The sequence below is a fragment of the Hippopotamus amphibius genome, chromosome 4 (genome assembly GCF_030028045.1).
Source record: "Hippopotamus amphibius kiboko isolate mHipAmp2 chromosome 4, mHipAmp2.hap2, whole genome shotgun sequence".
NCBI lineage: Eukaryota > Metazoa > Chordata > Mammalia > Artiodactyla > Hippopotamidae > Hippopotamus > Hippopotamus amphibius.
In genome coordinates this window covers 71,842,887-71,860,151 of record NC_080189.1, presented here as the reverse complement: position 1 = coordinate 71,860,151, position 17,265 = coordinate 71,842,887, and the positions used below count along the sequence as shown (strand labels likewise).

The 17,265-nt window shown below is 36.8% G+C and overlaps 1 protein-coding gene across 4 annotated transcripts in view; it reads right to left on the bottom strand.

The window, feature by feature from the left end:
• Positions 1-17,265, bottom strand: part of HDAC9 (histone deacetylase 9) — a 719,791-nt gene that overhangs the window by 379,373 nt on the left and 323,153 nt on the right. For 2 of the 4 annotated variants that reach the window (XM_057730709.1, XM_057730710.1), the window contains exon 7: positions 2,315-2,446. The exons of the other annotated variants lie outside the window; for them this stretch is intronic. In XM_057730709.1, the coding sequence (XP_057586692.1) occupies positions 2,315-2,446 (132 nt within the window). The remainder of the gene's footprint in view (positions 1-2,314; positions 2,447-17,265) is intronic. 4 annotated transcript variants of the gene reach the window in all.

Sequence of the window (17,265 nt, the reverse complement as noted above, 5' to 3'; positions counted from 1 at the left end):
AACTGGGGTTTAAAGAGGAGCAGCTCATGAAATGGGGGCAGTGGAGAAGGGAAGAGCGGAGGGGAAGACATTGCAGGCACAGGGATGTACCAGGACTTAGAATTTTAAATTAACATGGCTTTGGGGGTGGGTAGGGCAGAAAACTCTTGGCTTCGAAAAAGAGGAAGATGACAAGTGGTTCCCATGTCAACTATTGGCAGGAAAGAAGTGACATGGGTTTGGAAAAAGCAAACACTTGAACCTAAGAAACAGGGAAGAGAAAGATAGAGGTGAAAAAAGAAAAGTAGTGGCAATTCAACTGCTATGATGCTATGGTGGTCTCTGACTTGCTAGCAAAAATAATTAGTATTAAGATCCAAACAGAGCTCTCCTAATTACACAAAAGCTGGCAGAGAAAGGGGAGGAGTTCAGGAGAAGAAAGCTGTGTGTCCAGTAGTTCAGATCCTCCAAAGACATTTAGAATAACTGCAACATACCAGTTAAAAATATCTACCAAGGCATCCACGAGTCCCAGCTCACTGATCAGAAGTGTGTGTCTAATAAATGTACAAGTGTCTTCAAATAAACGTTCTTTCCTCAGTTGAAAAGGGGAGTTATTATCTCACAAAATTAGAAAGAGAAAATTATGATATTTCATAAGTAAAGAAACGTGAGTAGAACTCTAGCGAGTCATCACCCTTATAATGAGAATTAATTATTATTCAGGTAAGTATTGAGCTAAATTCCACTGAAATTTGATAAGAAAGAAAAAGTGACTGTGGGAAAAAAGTTATAATCAAGAAAAATGATTAATAGGAGAACAGAAAAGAACATTGGTATAAATAAATATGATCTTAATAAGATTCTAAAGAAACAAAAAAGCAATATATATGTTTTTCCTATTTTCTTCAAGTTTGTCCATTATGAGAGAAGCCACCCTCTTCCATTAGAAAAATCACCTATATCTCATTAGATAATTGATATGTTCATTATTCTTTACATTCATTAAAACAGATCCACTCCACAACTCCCCACCCCCACCAAGGACCTCTATTATGAAAACTTGCTTAAGGTTTTTACTTAAATACAAAAGTCTGTAACTCTAAATTCAAAATTCAATTGGTCTAAATTATTGATTACATTTGATACTGGAAAATAAACTCTAGTAAAATAATTATTTACTTAATATTTCTTATCCCTCAAGTAAAAATTTTCCCACCAATATTTTTCCTCAAATAAACATATTATTCTGTCAGGAGTGAATAGGAGACTAAACATTTTTTCCCCCAGTAACCTGTCAAAGTACTGTCTCATTAGTATTCTGTACTTTTCTACCTCCACCTCCACAATCCTCTCCATATTGTCTCCCTAAACTAGAAACTATCATGACCAAAAAAGATATAGAAAACAAATAATCTTTTAAAACTTGCTAAGAATATGATCTGATCTTGGAGAAATGATACCAACTGACTACATTAATAGAAGCACAATTTTCCTTGGGAATGGAGATAAATGGTTTTAGATTACCATTTCTTTATTGGTACATCTGAAGGAAATGACCAGATACAATGCATAGCTCTAAGTAGGCACTCAATAAACAGTAGTCAGTATTGTTATTTTGGCTAGCCTTTTTGGTTCTTGTATCCCTATGTCTTCCCCAATTTCAGAGCAGGTACAAATGGGACTAGAGGGCTTTGTAAGACATCAGGTTAAATTTCCTAACCTGTTCACCCCACTACTAACCAGGCAGCTAAAAAAATAAGAACTCTTCCATTTGAGACTAGTGAAAATGACAGTTTCTTTCCCTTCATAAAAGGCAATATATCCCCCTCCTGCCATAAGTCCCAGTTCACTAGTAAACACATAAAGTCATTTATGAGTTCTGTAAATTTGTTGAAAAGTCAAGGTTTTGCTGTTCCATGTAGTTTAATTTTCCCAGATGTATTTTGTACATTCAGGTCTGAGTACGGGGGAAGTGTTCTTGGACCTCCCTCTGCTCATTTCTGATCAAATTTCATTAAAAGTTATATTCTCCTGGTTGGCATTCCCAAAATGGACTGCTTGTTTCTGAAAAGATTAAGGTGAGCTCTGGCATTCCCTAGTTATGCCTATTGACACACAGTTCTGTTTTTCATTCATTTCCTGTTTAACACAGTTGGTGAATGCATGGCAAGGTTTACTCAACTACTTGTGAGTTTTCAATATAATTTCCTTTCAAGAACTGTTTCTCCTCAAAATAACTTTTAATATACAAAAGGTATATTTATTTTAAACTAATTTTTTTCATTCCTACTAGCAGCATTTTTTAGTGTATATCTGCCCAGTCCTCAATTACCTGTCACCTCAAACATTCGCTTCTTGAATGAAGTGACAACATTTCCATCCTTCCGCCTGAGTAAGGGGCTGCTTCTCCTCTCTGCCACTTTCTGTTTTAACCTGGACCGCACCTTCAAGTTGGGCTCAGAGGCTGGGGATTGAGACAAAGAAAATAGATAAAAATTAAAAAATGGAGAGCCAATTGCTCCTGTGTATAAAAAACGGCTCACCTTTTCTTGGTCCCTTCTCATCTCAAATTAAAACCCCAAGCATGTAAATAAGGCATTGACTATAAATTAATTAAACAGACAAATGTCATTAATTATTTTTATGAAATGTGTGAAATCTTCTCCTACTTCTCTAAATGTAAAGTGAAAAAGGAGTAAAAATATGTTTTCTACTTCTTTTATCTAGCAGAATTGGGATCGTTAACAGGAAGTTAAATGACTGAGTATGTTTGGGTCACAGTAAGATTTATTACACTTCATTGTCAGTACTTTTAATTCTCTCAAGGGTGAAACTCAATAACCACAAAAACACTACCCTAATGTGATTTTAGAGACTCTAGACTGACTTCTGGTAATAAGAAGACACCTCTGCAGCATATAATTTATGTCTGATTCTGGCTCCTGAAATATTTCAATGTCAGTAGTTGTGAACCTGAAATCCTGGGAAAATATACTCAGTACAAAAACATAAAACCAAGTAGAATCACTATGAATTAACCTTTGGATACAGTGAGTATACAATCAATTAGAAAGGAAGGGTGGCCACGTCTTATAACTAAAGTTCTGAGTTAGGTTCTATGTTCCAAAATACAAATGCACATTATTCATACATATAGTAGTTTGGTTGAATTATTCTAAATAGCGATGCTCTATAATTAGTTACTATTTACTAGGTTTTTAAGTGATTATACGTCAGAAAAACGCAAAACGCTGGATTGAGTGTGTAGTAGAAATCTGAAGATGATGGTGTGGGGGGAGGTGATGATGATGGTGATTAGGGAACAACGTTTCTGAGGACAGCTAGCATTTATATATTGATTACTATGTTCCACTACTGTCCTAAATGCTCTGTCAATATTAACTTCTTCAACCATAAAAATCCATATGGGATAGATTCTATTTACACTTTGAGTATGTCAATGAAGAAATGAAAACACAGAGAGGATAAGTAACTTGCCAAGGTCACGAAGCTAAAAAGGGATGAAGCCAGGATCTGTCCCCAGGTAACCTAGCTCAACTCTAATCTTCTAAATACTGAAAATACTGCTCTTCCCCCTTTCTTTATGGATGAACAGAGTAACAATTGTAAACTGCTTTTCCAAAGCCTTACTAATCATCTACACTGGATACAATGTTATAATGTAGCTACAATTCTGGATCACATAAAATGATTTCTTTGAAGGAATTTCATAATTCCGCCAAACTACAGAGGGTATCAAAAGTAGAATTTACAATCCTTTATTACTCATTTATTTTTTTGTTTTTGACTTCAAAAACCTATACTTTAGTTTTCTCTTTGTTCTTCTCTTTTCCCCTTTTCTTTAGCTCTACCTTGGACTGAGAACCCTAGATTTTCTTGGAACTGGCTAGGTAAAATAAAAAAGTTAATTTCTTTGTAGTTGTTTTACACCTGATTTTATGCATGAAAATACTGTAAAAGTAAAAAAGGTGGGGGGAGGGGCTATGTAAAAGTAGAAAATGGGCAGGAGAGGTGGGCTGAGATCAGGACTGAATACAAAAGCTCAGTGACTAGAGACCTTCCCCCACTTCTTGGGCCTCCCACCTTGAGGCAAACAAGGGAAACAGTTTGGGAGAAGGATTAAGGTTCTTGCCAAACCTTCCAGGAGTCCAGACCTTCCTTCGACTCACTTTATCTTAATAGAGAAGGCTGAATCTGAATTACGAGCATTCAACTTAACCATGATTAAAGGGGAAAAATGGAACTGTATTAATTTACTTAGATCCTTCTCCCCGTCCCCCGGTATATATGTATTTTTAAAATGCCTTTAAACCATCAGTTTTGTCTCTGAAAAGCTGTAGGTTAATAAATATATTCCACCTAAAACCCATAAGGAAATGAGGAATCCCTATGTGCTAACTATAGTGGTATCTGCTGTCACCTCGCCTATAAACCCTAGGACAAAAATCAAGAGTCTCAGACTTTAATCTAGACGTGACTCTGTGATGAAGCAAATGGATTCAACACTACAGACTGGCTCTCCAGAGGGAGCACAGCAACTGATTCGTCACTTCAAAGATGGAGTAGAAAAGGCATTGTGTTTTCAGCAGGAATATATGGAATTGGGACCACACTTCCCAGCTATGAGATTTTCAGTGAGACTTTAGTACTTTCTGAGCCTGACTTTATTTGTGAAACATGAAACTCTAACACATTCCTTATTTCACAGAACTTTGGCCACTGGATTAGATACCTAAGAATAACTATGAAGATCTGGGTGAATGCAAAAGGGAAGAAAAGGTTTATGGAATTTTTATTATTGCTGCTACTGCCGGGGGGTGGGGATGCTTTACACTAGGAAAGATAGAGCCAGGACTGGGCCCTGGATCCCGATTCCCAGTCCAGTCCTTCTGCTCCTAACATACTGTACCAGCTGGGCCCGAGTTTCTACAATCCAGACGAAAATGTGCCAACAGCTTGGAAAACCAGCATATGCCATTTAAACATTCTACAAGAAACCTTTTCAGAAAAGAATTTACAGGTTAGCAGATAGCTTTTGTTCCTACATGTCTATTTGAGAATGGCTGGATATACAGCTCTTAAATATCTTTCAATGGTCAACACTAAAAAAAAAGTGAACACTAGAATAGGCAGCTACTATCAATCTGCTCATTCATGCAAAGCAGCTATGATGACACCTTTGCAGTGCATGGAGTGAAATAGATGTGCTTTAAATGTCTGCTTCATACATTAGGTATTTGGTTTTGGATGATTACTTTGTATCTTTGAATCTCAGTTTTTCATGTTAAAATGGAGACAGTTTAGTGGGGTTTTTTCCTATTTTTTTTTCCCCATATGCCCCAACAGATTCCATTTTCCTTCCTTGTCTGAGTTCACGGGACCGAATCCTGGGATTGCATCACTCTAAGTCCTTTCCTGGTTGGATTTCATTTGGACTCAATCTACTGGTAGGACTGACTAGTGATCAAAGAATTAAGGAATCAGAGACCAGGTATCCTATGCTGTCTCTGCTATAGTGCTGCATCACCAGGTACAGCTTTGTTTCTTCCTGATTTCATCTCCCTCTTGAGGGCTCTGCTCCACAGCTCCAGTTTTTCCCAGCACTCCAGCAACATTATTTTCTCTCCTTGCTTCTTTAGCCCTGGCTTCTCACTATTGCTATTTTCTGGGTGCCTCAACATCCCTAAGTAAGTAGTTGTAAGTAGTCCCTTCATAAAAGTCTATGACCCATACTGTGTAGGTTCTGTTTCCTGCCAAGACCCTTATTAACACAGTCCTATATATTTTGCAAAGTTAGTTTTTGACACCAAAGGACATTTGGCTATGTCTGGAGATACTCTGATTGTCAGTATGGGGAGCTGCTATGTAGTGAGTTGGAATGTAGTGAGTAGAGGCCAGGGATGCTGCTAAACATTCCGCAATGCACAGAACAGTACTCACAACAAAGAATTATTTGTACCTAAACGTCAGTATTGTCAAGTATGAAAAACCTTGGGGTAAGCAGTCAGTAAATGGAAGTTGTTAATAACTGTACTACACTGGGATGATCAAAGGAGATAATAGTATCTGTTGGAGATTCTCAAAGAGGATGTAAAAGAGTATGGGAAGAAAAAAGATTATCAGAAATCAGGGAGTGCTATAGGTAGCTTAAAATATTAAATATTTCAATACATTTTATACTTGGAAATCTCTTTTAAAACATTCAAAGCAAAGCTAGTCAACTTCTACTGGTTATGAAGACAGGCAGAAAAATTATCAATTTGGGTAGGATAGGATTTGAGGCATTGCAATATCTTTACCATTGAAGACACAGCTTTGTAAAAACTAGGAATCATATATTCTACAAAGTGCAACATAAATTTATTTTCTCAAAATATGCAATATACAAAGGTCCAAATCCATCGGTTTTAGCAAAAGCTTTTGTCTGTATTTCAATTCTGATTTTCAGTCATCAGAGATATTAGTACCTCAGTGGTGAAGGCAAAGTTTGGAATGATAGATAACCATCATTTAGTCCTTGCAATGCTTTATAAACTCACTCCTAACATTTCAGAAGCCCACACACCAAAACTCAGCATGATATATACCCAAGCAGTAGAATTAATGACCTATTGTTTTGACTCAGTTTGCAGTTAAGAGTTAACGCCATTTTTAATGCTCTGGTCTCCCCAAAGGCTGAAAATTTCCATTCCAGTGACTTACTAATGGGAGGAAAATCCTCAAGAGCCCAGAAAGAGAACACTAACTGGGGAGACATTCTGCTTGTATTTGAATGTATTTCATGCCTAGCTGCACTAATTGCATTTCTATTTTTACCCCACACTCATCACTCTCTATATCTCAATTAATCATAAAAACAGGAGCGAGCTTTTAGTGTGTGTGTGCTCATCTGAATGCATTTGTTTGCTAAGATGAAAACTGCATGAAAAACTGATTATAATTATTTAAATGAAAACAATTTTAAAGAGGAGAGAACTAAAACCTTTTTCTCTTTTTACTTAAAAAAATGTGAATGAAGAAAACAGAAAACATGTGAGGAATGCCTCATGAGTTAAATGTATTTGAAAACTTTCTTCCAATACTGATCTCCATGGTGCAGAATGAACTTAGGTATCAGGGTATGAAGTAAACAATGGGAAAGAAACAGTAAGTTAGGTAGCAGAAGCACAAGTTAAAAAATTAGTATTCTAAGGCACAGTAAGTGACAAGGCCCAGACTTGTCATTTCACTAAGAGATTGGTGTGTTGAGTGTGTATGTGAGCATGGAGGTGTCATTTTTGTACATGTACACATGTAAAAGCATGGAAAATCTTTTGTAGAAGCAAATAGTTCTCTGACACAAATAGAGAGACTCAGATTTCAATGCTAACTTTTTTATGTATTAACACCCTGCATCCTGGGTCAGGTCTGTGAACTCCATGAATCATTTTTTCATATATTACAGATAATATATATAAGATTAAAGCAGTAGAATGAAATTCCCATCTCAATTGGCTAGCCATCACAAAAAAGTTGTTCAATAGATAGATGTTGAATAAATGAATGTTTAATTCTGTTCACATATAAGATAAAGAAATATATTAACATAAAACAAAATGAATAAAATTAAAAAGTAAGTAGAGGTGAGCTCACTCCCTCTTGCAAGAGCACCAGAATTACAACTAACTGCTGAACAATCATCAACAGAAAGACACTGGAACTCACCAAAAAAGACACCCCACATCCAGAGACAAAGGAGAAGCCACAATGAGATGGTAGGAGGGGTGCAATCGCATTAAAATCAAATCCCATAAATGCTGGGTGGGTGACTCACAAGCTGGAGAACAATTATACCACAGAAGTCCACCCACTAAAGTGAGGGTTCTGAGCCCCACGTCAGGCTGCCCTACCTGGAAGTCCAGCAACGGGAGGAGAAATCCCCAGAGAATCAGACTTTGAAAGCCAGCGGGATTTGATTGCAGGACCTCCACAGGACTGGGGAAAACAGAGACTCCACTCTTGGAGGGCACACAAAAAAGTGTGCTCACCAGGACGCAGGGGGAAGGAGCAGTGACCCCATAGGAGATGGAACCAGACCTACCTGCTCGTGTTGGGGGGTTGCCTGCAGAAGTTGGGGGCAGCTGTGGCTCACCAAGGAGACGGGGGCACTGGCAGCAGGGGTTCTGGGAAGTGCTCACTGGTGTGAGCCCTCCCAGAGTCTGCCATTAGCCCCAGCAAAGAGCCTGTAAGCTCCAGTGCTAGGTAGCCTCAGGCCAAACAACCAACAAGGTATGAACACAGCCCCACCCATTAGCAGACAAGCAGATTAAAGTTTTACTGAGCTCAGCCCACCATATCAGATTAAAGTCTTACTGAGCTCCGCCCACCCAGCCCAACCCACCAGCAGCCCCTCCCATCAGGAAGCACCCATGAGTCTCCTAGATAGCTTCCTCCACAAAAGGGCAGACAGCAGTATCAAGCAGTATCAGCGGTATTTTGTCTTGTGGAACTGAAAACCGCAGCCACAGAAAGATAGAGAAAATGAAAAAGCAGAGGACTTTGTACCAGATGAAGGGACAGGAGAAAGCCCCAGAAAAACAACTAAATGAAGAGGAGATAGGCACCCTTCCAGGAAAAGAATTCAGAATAATGATGGTGAAGATGATCCAGGACTTTGAAAAAAGACTGGATGCAAAGATCAAAAAGTTTACCAAAGACCTAGAAGAATTAAAGAGCAAACAAACAGAGATATGCAACACAATAATGGAAATGAAAAATACACTAGAAGGAACCAATAGCAGATTAACGGAGGCAGAAGGGCGAATAAGTGACCTGGAAGACAGAATGGTGATACTCACTGATGCAGAAAAGAATAAGGAAAAAAGAATGAAAAGAACTGAAGACAGCCTAAGAGACCTCTGGGACAATGTTAAACACACCAACATTCACATTATAGGGGTCCCAGAAGGAGTCGAGAGAGAGAAAGGACCTGAGAAAATATTGGAAGAGATTCTAGTTGAAAACTTCCCTAACATAGGCAAGGAAAGAGCTACCCAAGTCCAGGAAGTGCAGAGAGTCCCAGGCAGGATAAATCCAAGGAGAAACACACCAAGACATATAGTAGTCAAACTGACAAAATTTAAAGACAGAGAAATGTTATTAAAAGCAACAAGGGAAAAACGACAAATAACATACAAGGGAACTCCCATAAGGGTAACAGCTGATTTCTCAGCAGAAACTCTGCAGGCCAGAAGGGAGTGGCACGATATATTTCAAGTGATGAAAGGGAAGAACCTACAACCAAGAATACTCTACCCAGCAAGGATCTCATTCAGATTCGATGGAGAAATCAAAAGCTTTACAGACAAGCAACAGCTAAGAGAATTCAGCACCACCAAACCAGCCCTACAACAAATGCTAAAGGAACTTCTCTAAGTGGCAAACATAAGAGAAGAAAAGGACCTACAAAAACAAAAATAAAACAATTAAGAAAATGGTAATAGGAACATACATATTGATAATGACCTTGAATGTAAATGGACAAAATGCACCAACCAGAAGACACAGACTGGCTGAATGGACACAAAAACAAGAGCCATATATATGCTGTCTACAAGAGACCCACTTCAGTCCTAGGGACCTATACACACTGAAAGTGAGGGGATGGAAAAAGATATTCCATGCAAATGGAAATCAAAAGAAAGCTGGAATAGCGATACTCATATCAGATAAAACAGACTTTAAAAAAAATGTTACAAGAGACAAGAAAGGACATTACATAAAGATCAAGGGATCAATCCAAGAAGAGGACATAACAATTATAAATATATATGCACCCAATAGAGGAACACCTCAGTACAGAAGGCAAATGCTAACAACTATGAAAGAGGAAATGCAAGGCAGAAATAGAGACACAGGTATAGAGAACAAACACATGGACACTAAGTGGGGAAAGCAGGGAGGGTTGGGGGGGAATGAATTGGGAGATTGGGATACCAAATTGTACACTCTAAATATATGCTGTTTATTGTCTGTTAACTGTATCTCAATAAAAGTTCTTAAAAAAAAAAAGTAAGTAGAGAGATATAAGGCTAAAAGTAGTTTACCTCTTTTGCTTAGGGCAATATTATCTACAACAACAACAAAAACAACAGTCATTTTCTGATATTTTACTCAGTATATTTAAAAGTTTATGGTTAATAATTGACTTTCCATATTTTCCTCACTTTTTTTACTTGCCTGTTTATAATTTCTACTCTATTTACTCTATGTCTTAAATACATCACCATTTACCAAGAATGATTACCTACTTTGTGCATCTTGTCTCTGTTATTTTTCATCATAATTTATGAATATTCTCTGTCCCAATAATTTAGACAAAAATTCAATAACCATATATCATGGTATAAAGAAGTTCTTCATTCTCACCGGAAATGATCATAAGGAGAAAAGAAAGATGTTTCCATTGAGTAATGGTAAATGATATTATTAAGATCATTAATGATCTATCAAGAATAAGTACTAAATTAAGAAATGTGTCTTTATATTAACGAATATCAGGAATATTCAATGATTCCACTTGCACGTTTAGCACTACAATCATAGGTGAAGGTCAAGCCTCTGTCGCCAGTGCCAGATCCCTTCTCTGGCATTGTCTGTTCTTCTCTGATCTACTAGGTATCTGTCAGTTTATCCACCCATCTTCTCTCTCTCCTGGATTTCACTTGCTATTTCCCACCCAGAGGGCTACCTTGGAGCTGTCATATTCTAACATTCTGTCACTTGGAACCAAGCAGGTATAATCTATTACCCTTTCACTCTATTCTGGATGTCCTTTCTGAAGAGTAGGTTTCCTGGAATAGTTCCTGCCAAAGTCATTTCTCTCTTTTACACTAACACTGTAGCATGCCCTGTCATGTGTGAACTGTTCAATCAAATGATCATTACAATTATGAAAAGACACTCTGTGGACACAAGTAAAATTTCTAATCTAGTTGATCTAAAGATATAGGTTACTCTAATTTTAAAATTTCATAATCAGACAAAGGTTTTGTATTTTCAAATTAGCATTCAGGATAATATAGTAAATCTAACACAACTTATGCTTTTGGGGGCGCTTGGATAGTATGAATCTTTAATGTTATGAGTCAGATTTTATATATTTTGATATAAGGGAGCAAAATTTCTAGTCTAACTCTTTCTAATTATGACCATTTAATGATATTTAATTCATACATAAAAGTTTTTTTAGAAATAATTTATTGGGAAATTTTAGCTTATAGTAGCTAGCCACATTTATGGTAATACATAAAGGCAATTTCCTGGAGAAACTATAATACTATTCTTTTTGATTCAGAAATACTAATGTAGATATCCAACCATCCTCTTATTGAGAACAAATTATGTGCTTTTGTTCAAAGAGAATTATTCTTTTTCAAAAAGCACATTGGTATATGCTACTCAATTTATAGTGTGATCTTCTGAAGTGTGTTCATTTTTTATAATAATATTTATTGCTTTCTTCTGATCACGTGAATCATACATGTTTGAAATTTTTGGAAATGGGACAAACTGAGTATACCCTACTCATTTATCTATTGTGTTGTATTTATAAAAGTATTTGAAAATGAGAACCATATCATATTTATGATTATATCCTATTTGTTCACTTAATGTATTGAGTCTTTTCTCAGTAATTACATATTCCTTGAAACAATTACATTTACTCTGTTTTTCATTTAAAAATCTAACATGAATCTTTTCCCAAGCAATATATATATTGTTTTAAAAATACATTATATGAAATATAATAATAAAAAAAAAAAAAAAAAAGAAAAGATAAAAAAAAAAAAAAATACATTATATGGCTATACCATCATATATTATTCAGCCACATTTACATGTGACTATGCAATATTTTATTTAAGCATTTTGTAACATTTGGGCATTTAGGTGAACTACAATGTTTTGCTTTCAGACACAGCACAGGACCACACATCATTATGAATCTATATGTATATTTGTGAGTATTTCCTTCCATCAATGTAATCAAGATAACATAAGTAGGTTCCTCACATATGAAAAGAACAATGACAACAACTTTCTTGTGATTAGAAAAAAAATTAATATAAAGGGCAAAGAGTATTGCATAGCCCTGGGAAGTGGCTCAGAACAGCATGGGAAAACAAAATGGAGGTCCTGGGTAAGAGGAGCTTGGTCTAGAATGAAAGGGTTGTTAGCTCTGGGTGGGCATTATCCCTTAGCATCTGTGGATGCTTCACCTCCTGAGCCAAAGCAGACACCTCTAAAGCTCAAAACCCATGACAGGGCACTGAGCTTCCTCAACTCAAGAGCTGTACACTATGCTGAATCCTGCTTCCTTTTCCTCACAATGTTTCTCCACAGCGCCTGGCGCTCAGCTGGCTTAGTCAGCACTCAGAAGATGTCTACTGAGTGAATGAATACAGAAATTGGTACTCAATGCTGGGTTTTTGGTTTTGTTTTTAATACTAGGACAGTGGAAGAAATAACTATTTAAAAAAATTTTTCATGACATTAAAGTACAAGTTACCTTTCTAACAGATAAGATACTTTAATCAAACAATGTGATTCTAGACAGAAACAAATAATAATAAGCGATGAGATAATATCATCACTTTTTATAGTTAAAATTAAACCTTCTATTAAGTTGGTTCCATCATTTAAGTTTAGTTAAGAGTTATTAAATAACACTGAGAATCAGTTGCAAGTTCCTTGAGGTCTTTATTTGGCACTTACACAGTGCCTCCTACACAGATTAAACCCATTAGTTATTTATTGAATGAGTGAACCAATGAATTGGAAAAGGGGTATGTTAAGTGCTGAGGCAACCATCACAGAGATAGACCAGAAAGCCTTTTTCTCCTAGGCATTCATGGTCTAGCAAGAACAAATGACATAGTAAATGTGATCAACACCATGCAGAGGCAAAAGCAGAGCTTTGGGGCTGGGAGGCAGAGAATCATTTGCCTTGAAGGGAAACCCTGGGGACAGAAAGATTATGATAGGCAGAGATGGGAGGGAGTGCAGTTCTAGGCAGAGGAAACAATCCTGTCCAGGGGAAGACACTGGCAAACTTAAGGGATGGAGATTAAATATGCTAGCAGGGTGGGGAAGGGATACTACATGGAAGACAGGCTTCAAAAATAAATGTCAAGCAAAATTTAGCTAAATTATGGAATACTAACAGAGGCTATTCAATCTGTAACTTCAAACTCCTCCTCTCTGCTGGCTTTCTTCTCGGCATGTAGACATGCTCAGATCTTTCCCATTCAAATAAAAATAAGCCCTCCTGAGATAAAGATGTTATTAGCTACTGTCTGCACTTATACTTTAATTCATAATCAAGTGTTTGCTCTTTTTTTTTAAAGTGCTTTACAGTTGCCACTGCTGTTTCCTAACCTCAAACCACTGCAGTATAGCTCTAACCCTCACTGTTTCACTGAAATTACCACACATAGCACTCAGAATAGTAGGTGCGACAATTAATTTTGTGTCTATTCTCAGTACTGAAAACTACACAGACTCATGGTGGGTCTCAATAAGCAGCTGTTGAATGAAAAAAATGCTGGTATGTAGCCAAGCATGAAAGGAAACTGACAGTAAAAGACCAGGTTTGAAATATTGCTGATAAGAGAACTAGCTGAACTTCAACATCTCTAATTTCTAAGAACTTCTTAATGTTGAACTTTATGGCATACCTATCTTATAGATCAGGTGTGGAATGCAGAAGGAATTTCACCTTTCTGGTAAGCATCAAAAATACCATGTTTGGAGTCAAGAAAATCTATATCCCATACAGTCTAGAATACCTTCAAAGTTAATTCCTTTATATACTTTAATTTTTTCAAATATAAAATATTTTATTTACCTAAGCAAAAATAAATTTTGAAAATCTGTATTTTGAAAATATAGCAAAATTTTGAATGATAAATTCAATAAGACAAACTAGATTAGGAGCATGTTTCAATCTTCTTCAATTATATAGTTTCTAAAATAATGTTTTTTTACCTAGAGCCTGAGGGTTTATAATAAAGTCTTATTTCTGAGCTAGTATTTCACAACTTAAATAATGTAATACTTTGGGGGGGAGAGTCTGTATTTATAGATATATTCATATCTTTTATTTCTAAAAGTCCTCTTGAGTTCTAAAATTTCATACTGAAAAATAAAATTCAAAATTACTTACTTATGTTATTAATCTTCTTTAAGTAATGAACTAATTCTGGTCTATGCACAAACACACAAAAATTATACTGTGCACTCTATAGTTTTATGTACCTTCTCTACTAGATGTATCTTTTATATACTCTTTTGAGTAGAAATGTCATGAAAAATAGTTTTATTTGTGGATGTAAAACTTTTAACATACTTTCTACCCACACACTTCATAAGAGCTACATGTATAAACATAGGTGTGAACTGATTTTATGGCAGGGTGAGGACCATCTTAGCAGATAAGATGTGCACTGGGGCAGTCCCATATTTGATAGGGGGGCATCCTGGAATAGCACGGAATATTTCCCAGAAAAACAACCTTACCGTTAGGATGGCATGGTCCAGAAAACTAACACCTATCTTCTGATAACTCCCTGAGTATCACCATAAATCTAAGCTTTATTGCATGCATTTGTGCTCTCAGCATGAACTTATTTGGTTATAGTCATAAAAGCCTGGAGTTGTTTTCCAGTCATGACTGTGCCATTAACTGTGATTTAGGTAAGGTATTAATCAATATCTCTGTGCCTCAATTTTTGTGCCTGCAAAAGTGGACAATAATATCCATTCTCCTGACTTTAAAGAGTTCACAAGTATTGATTAGAATGATTAAAAAGTAAACAGAGCAAATCACTATCTAATTTTAAATGCCATACAGCTAATTTTCTTCAAATATATTACTTTTAATTTTTTTGTCTCTGAGGTTTATCTGAAATTTTCAGTTCATTCCCATAAAACTATATCATTCTCTAGCTTGTTATTTTATTTGTTCATTTTGTTTTCTTCTGACTTGCCCAAAAAATTATAGCCATCCAAAGCAGTCACTTAATCTCTTTACTACAAAATATTACTGCAAATTAAGTTCTTAAAAATTCTTTCATGAAGAATCTTCCCTTAATTTTAATACCTAAGGAGATGTGTACTAGCTTCTATCTTATTCTATATATTTATTCATGTAAGAGAAGTTTATTCAGTGTCTAATATGAGCTCTCTGAAGGTGCTGGGGATACAATACCAAACAAGTTATAGATATTAATCTTAAGAAACTGCTCAGCTAAGTAGAAAATTTTAATTTTAATACAGACACATATACACAGAGATTTGTCCAGGTATATTCGGCATAAAGAAGGTAGTGAGTATTTAGGGTAGCCTGGCGGGTGACAGGAAGGCACCAAGCAAAGCTTAAACAAAGAGAAGTATGTATCAGCTGAGCATTTAAAGTTGAGTATGAACTACTCAAGCATACACTTGAGGAAGAGCAAGCACCGTGTGGAAATCCAGGTGTAAATGGCTCATGTGAATGTGAAACAGAAAGAGTTGTTCATGGAACTGCAAACTGTTAGGTACTATTAGAACAAAGGAACATGAGGTGGTGGAACGGGGCAGGTAAGAGAGAAGGTGAAGGAGGAAGGGTGAGAGAAGGGAGTTTGTGCTTGCCTTGGAAGGACTTTAGCCTTGTACAAAACACAAGAGGGTATCACTTGACATGAAAGTAGGAGGATACGAAGACTAGATTTAAATTTTAAAAAGACAGAGGGTTGACTGGACAAGGCTGTGCTGAAATCAGAGAACGTCCAATACCTGGAATGGGGATATGACTAAATGGGTTTTGAACTACAACAGAAGACATGATGAGAAAGAGGAGGTTTAAGAGCAAGCGATGATGGAAGCTTATATCTGATGAGACAAAGGGGAACCAGTAGCTCGCTGTGACTCCCAGATTTCTGGATTAGGTCACTATGTAGAGGTGGTTCCATGAGTCTCTATAGGGAATCACGTTGTTCAGCTTAGTTTTAGTGACTTTCTGGTCAATCTAGTCATGCACAAATATTTTAATGTTTAATCACTGCCACTTAGAACTGCTATCAGCTTCAATATAATTTCAAGTCTTTAGGTGCAACCACTAGTCTTTTGGGCCCTTCAAAACCCCTTGAGATACATCCAGCTGCCATGGCTCAACAGTGCGGACTTCTGGTCAACAGGAGTTTGTCCTCCACCCAGTTCAAATGCCACCTTGCTTCCTGCTCTTTTTTTCCTTTTTCAAAACTTTCCAAGTCATTTGGGCAGGTCTTGTTATTATTTATTTTCTTTTGCAAGTCTGATTTTGTAAACTTCATGGTTTTGAAATGTTCTTGGTAATTCCCTACTGCCTCAATGGAATGCACAGCTTTACTATCTCTATCATAAATTTTTTTTATAATACATATTTATAAGGAAACCCTACTATCTATTTGAGAATGATGTAAAAGGTAATAGTTTGCTTTTGGATTTATTAAGGTCATCCAGAGACCGTCTCTAGACACACCTTCAGTTAAATACCCTCTATTTAGCCAGTTTTCTCTGGGTGATTGTCTGGATAAATAAACCTCAAATGAACTTCAAATAAAAAGGTAAAGAGGGAATTCCCTGATGGTCCAGTGGTTAGGACTCTATGTGTCCACTGCCGAGGACATGGATTCAACCCCTGTTTGGGGAACTAAGATCCCACAAGCAGTGCAACATAGCCGAGAAAAAAAGAAAAAAGAAAAAGGTGAAGAGGTAGCAAATCAAAGTATGCATTAGAAAACATCATCCTATAAAACTCTTAAGTAGTTGTAGTAGGCAGAATAATGCTTCCAGGGCAAAGATGTCTATGTCCCACTCCCCAGAACTTGTGACTGTCACTTTATATGGTAAAAAAGATATTAAGATTGCAAATGGATTTAAGATTGCTAATTGGCTGATTTAAAGATGAGGAGATTATCCTGGATTATCCAGGTAGGCTCAATATAATCACAAGGGTCCTTTGAAAATACGGAAGAAAGAGGCAGAAGAGTATCAGAGTGATGCAGTGCAACAAAGACTCAGCTAGTCATTACTGGCACTGAAGATGGGAGGGGGCCACAAGCCGGAAAGCGTGGGTGGCCCCCATAAACTGGAAGAACCAAGGAGATAGACTTGATCCGAGGGCTTCCAAAAAGGAACACAGTCCTGCTAACGCCTCAGTTTTAGCCAGGTGAGACTCATTTTGGATTTCTGACCTCCACT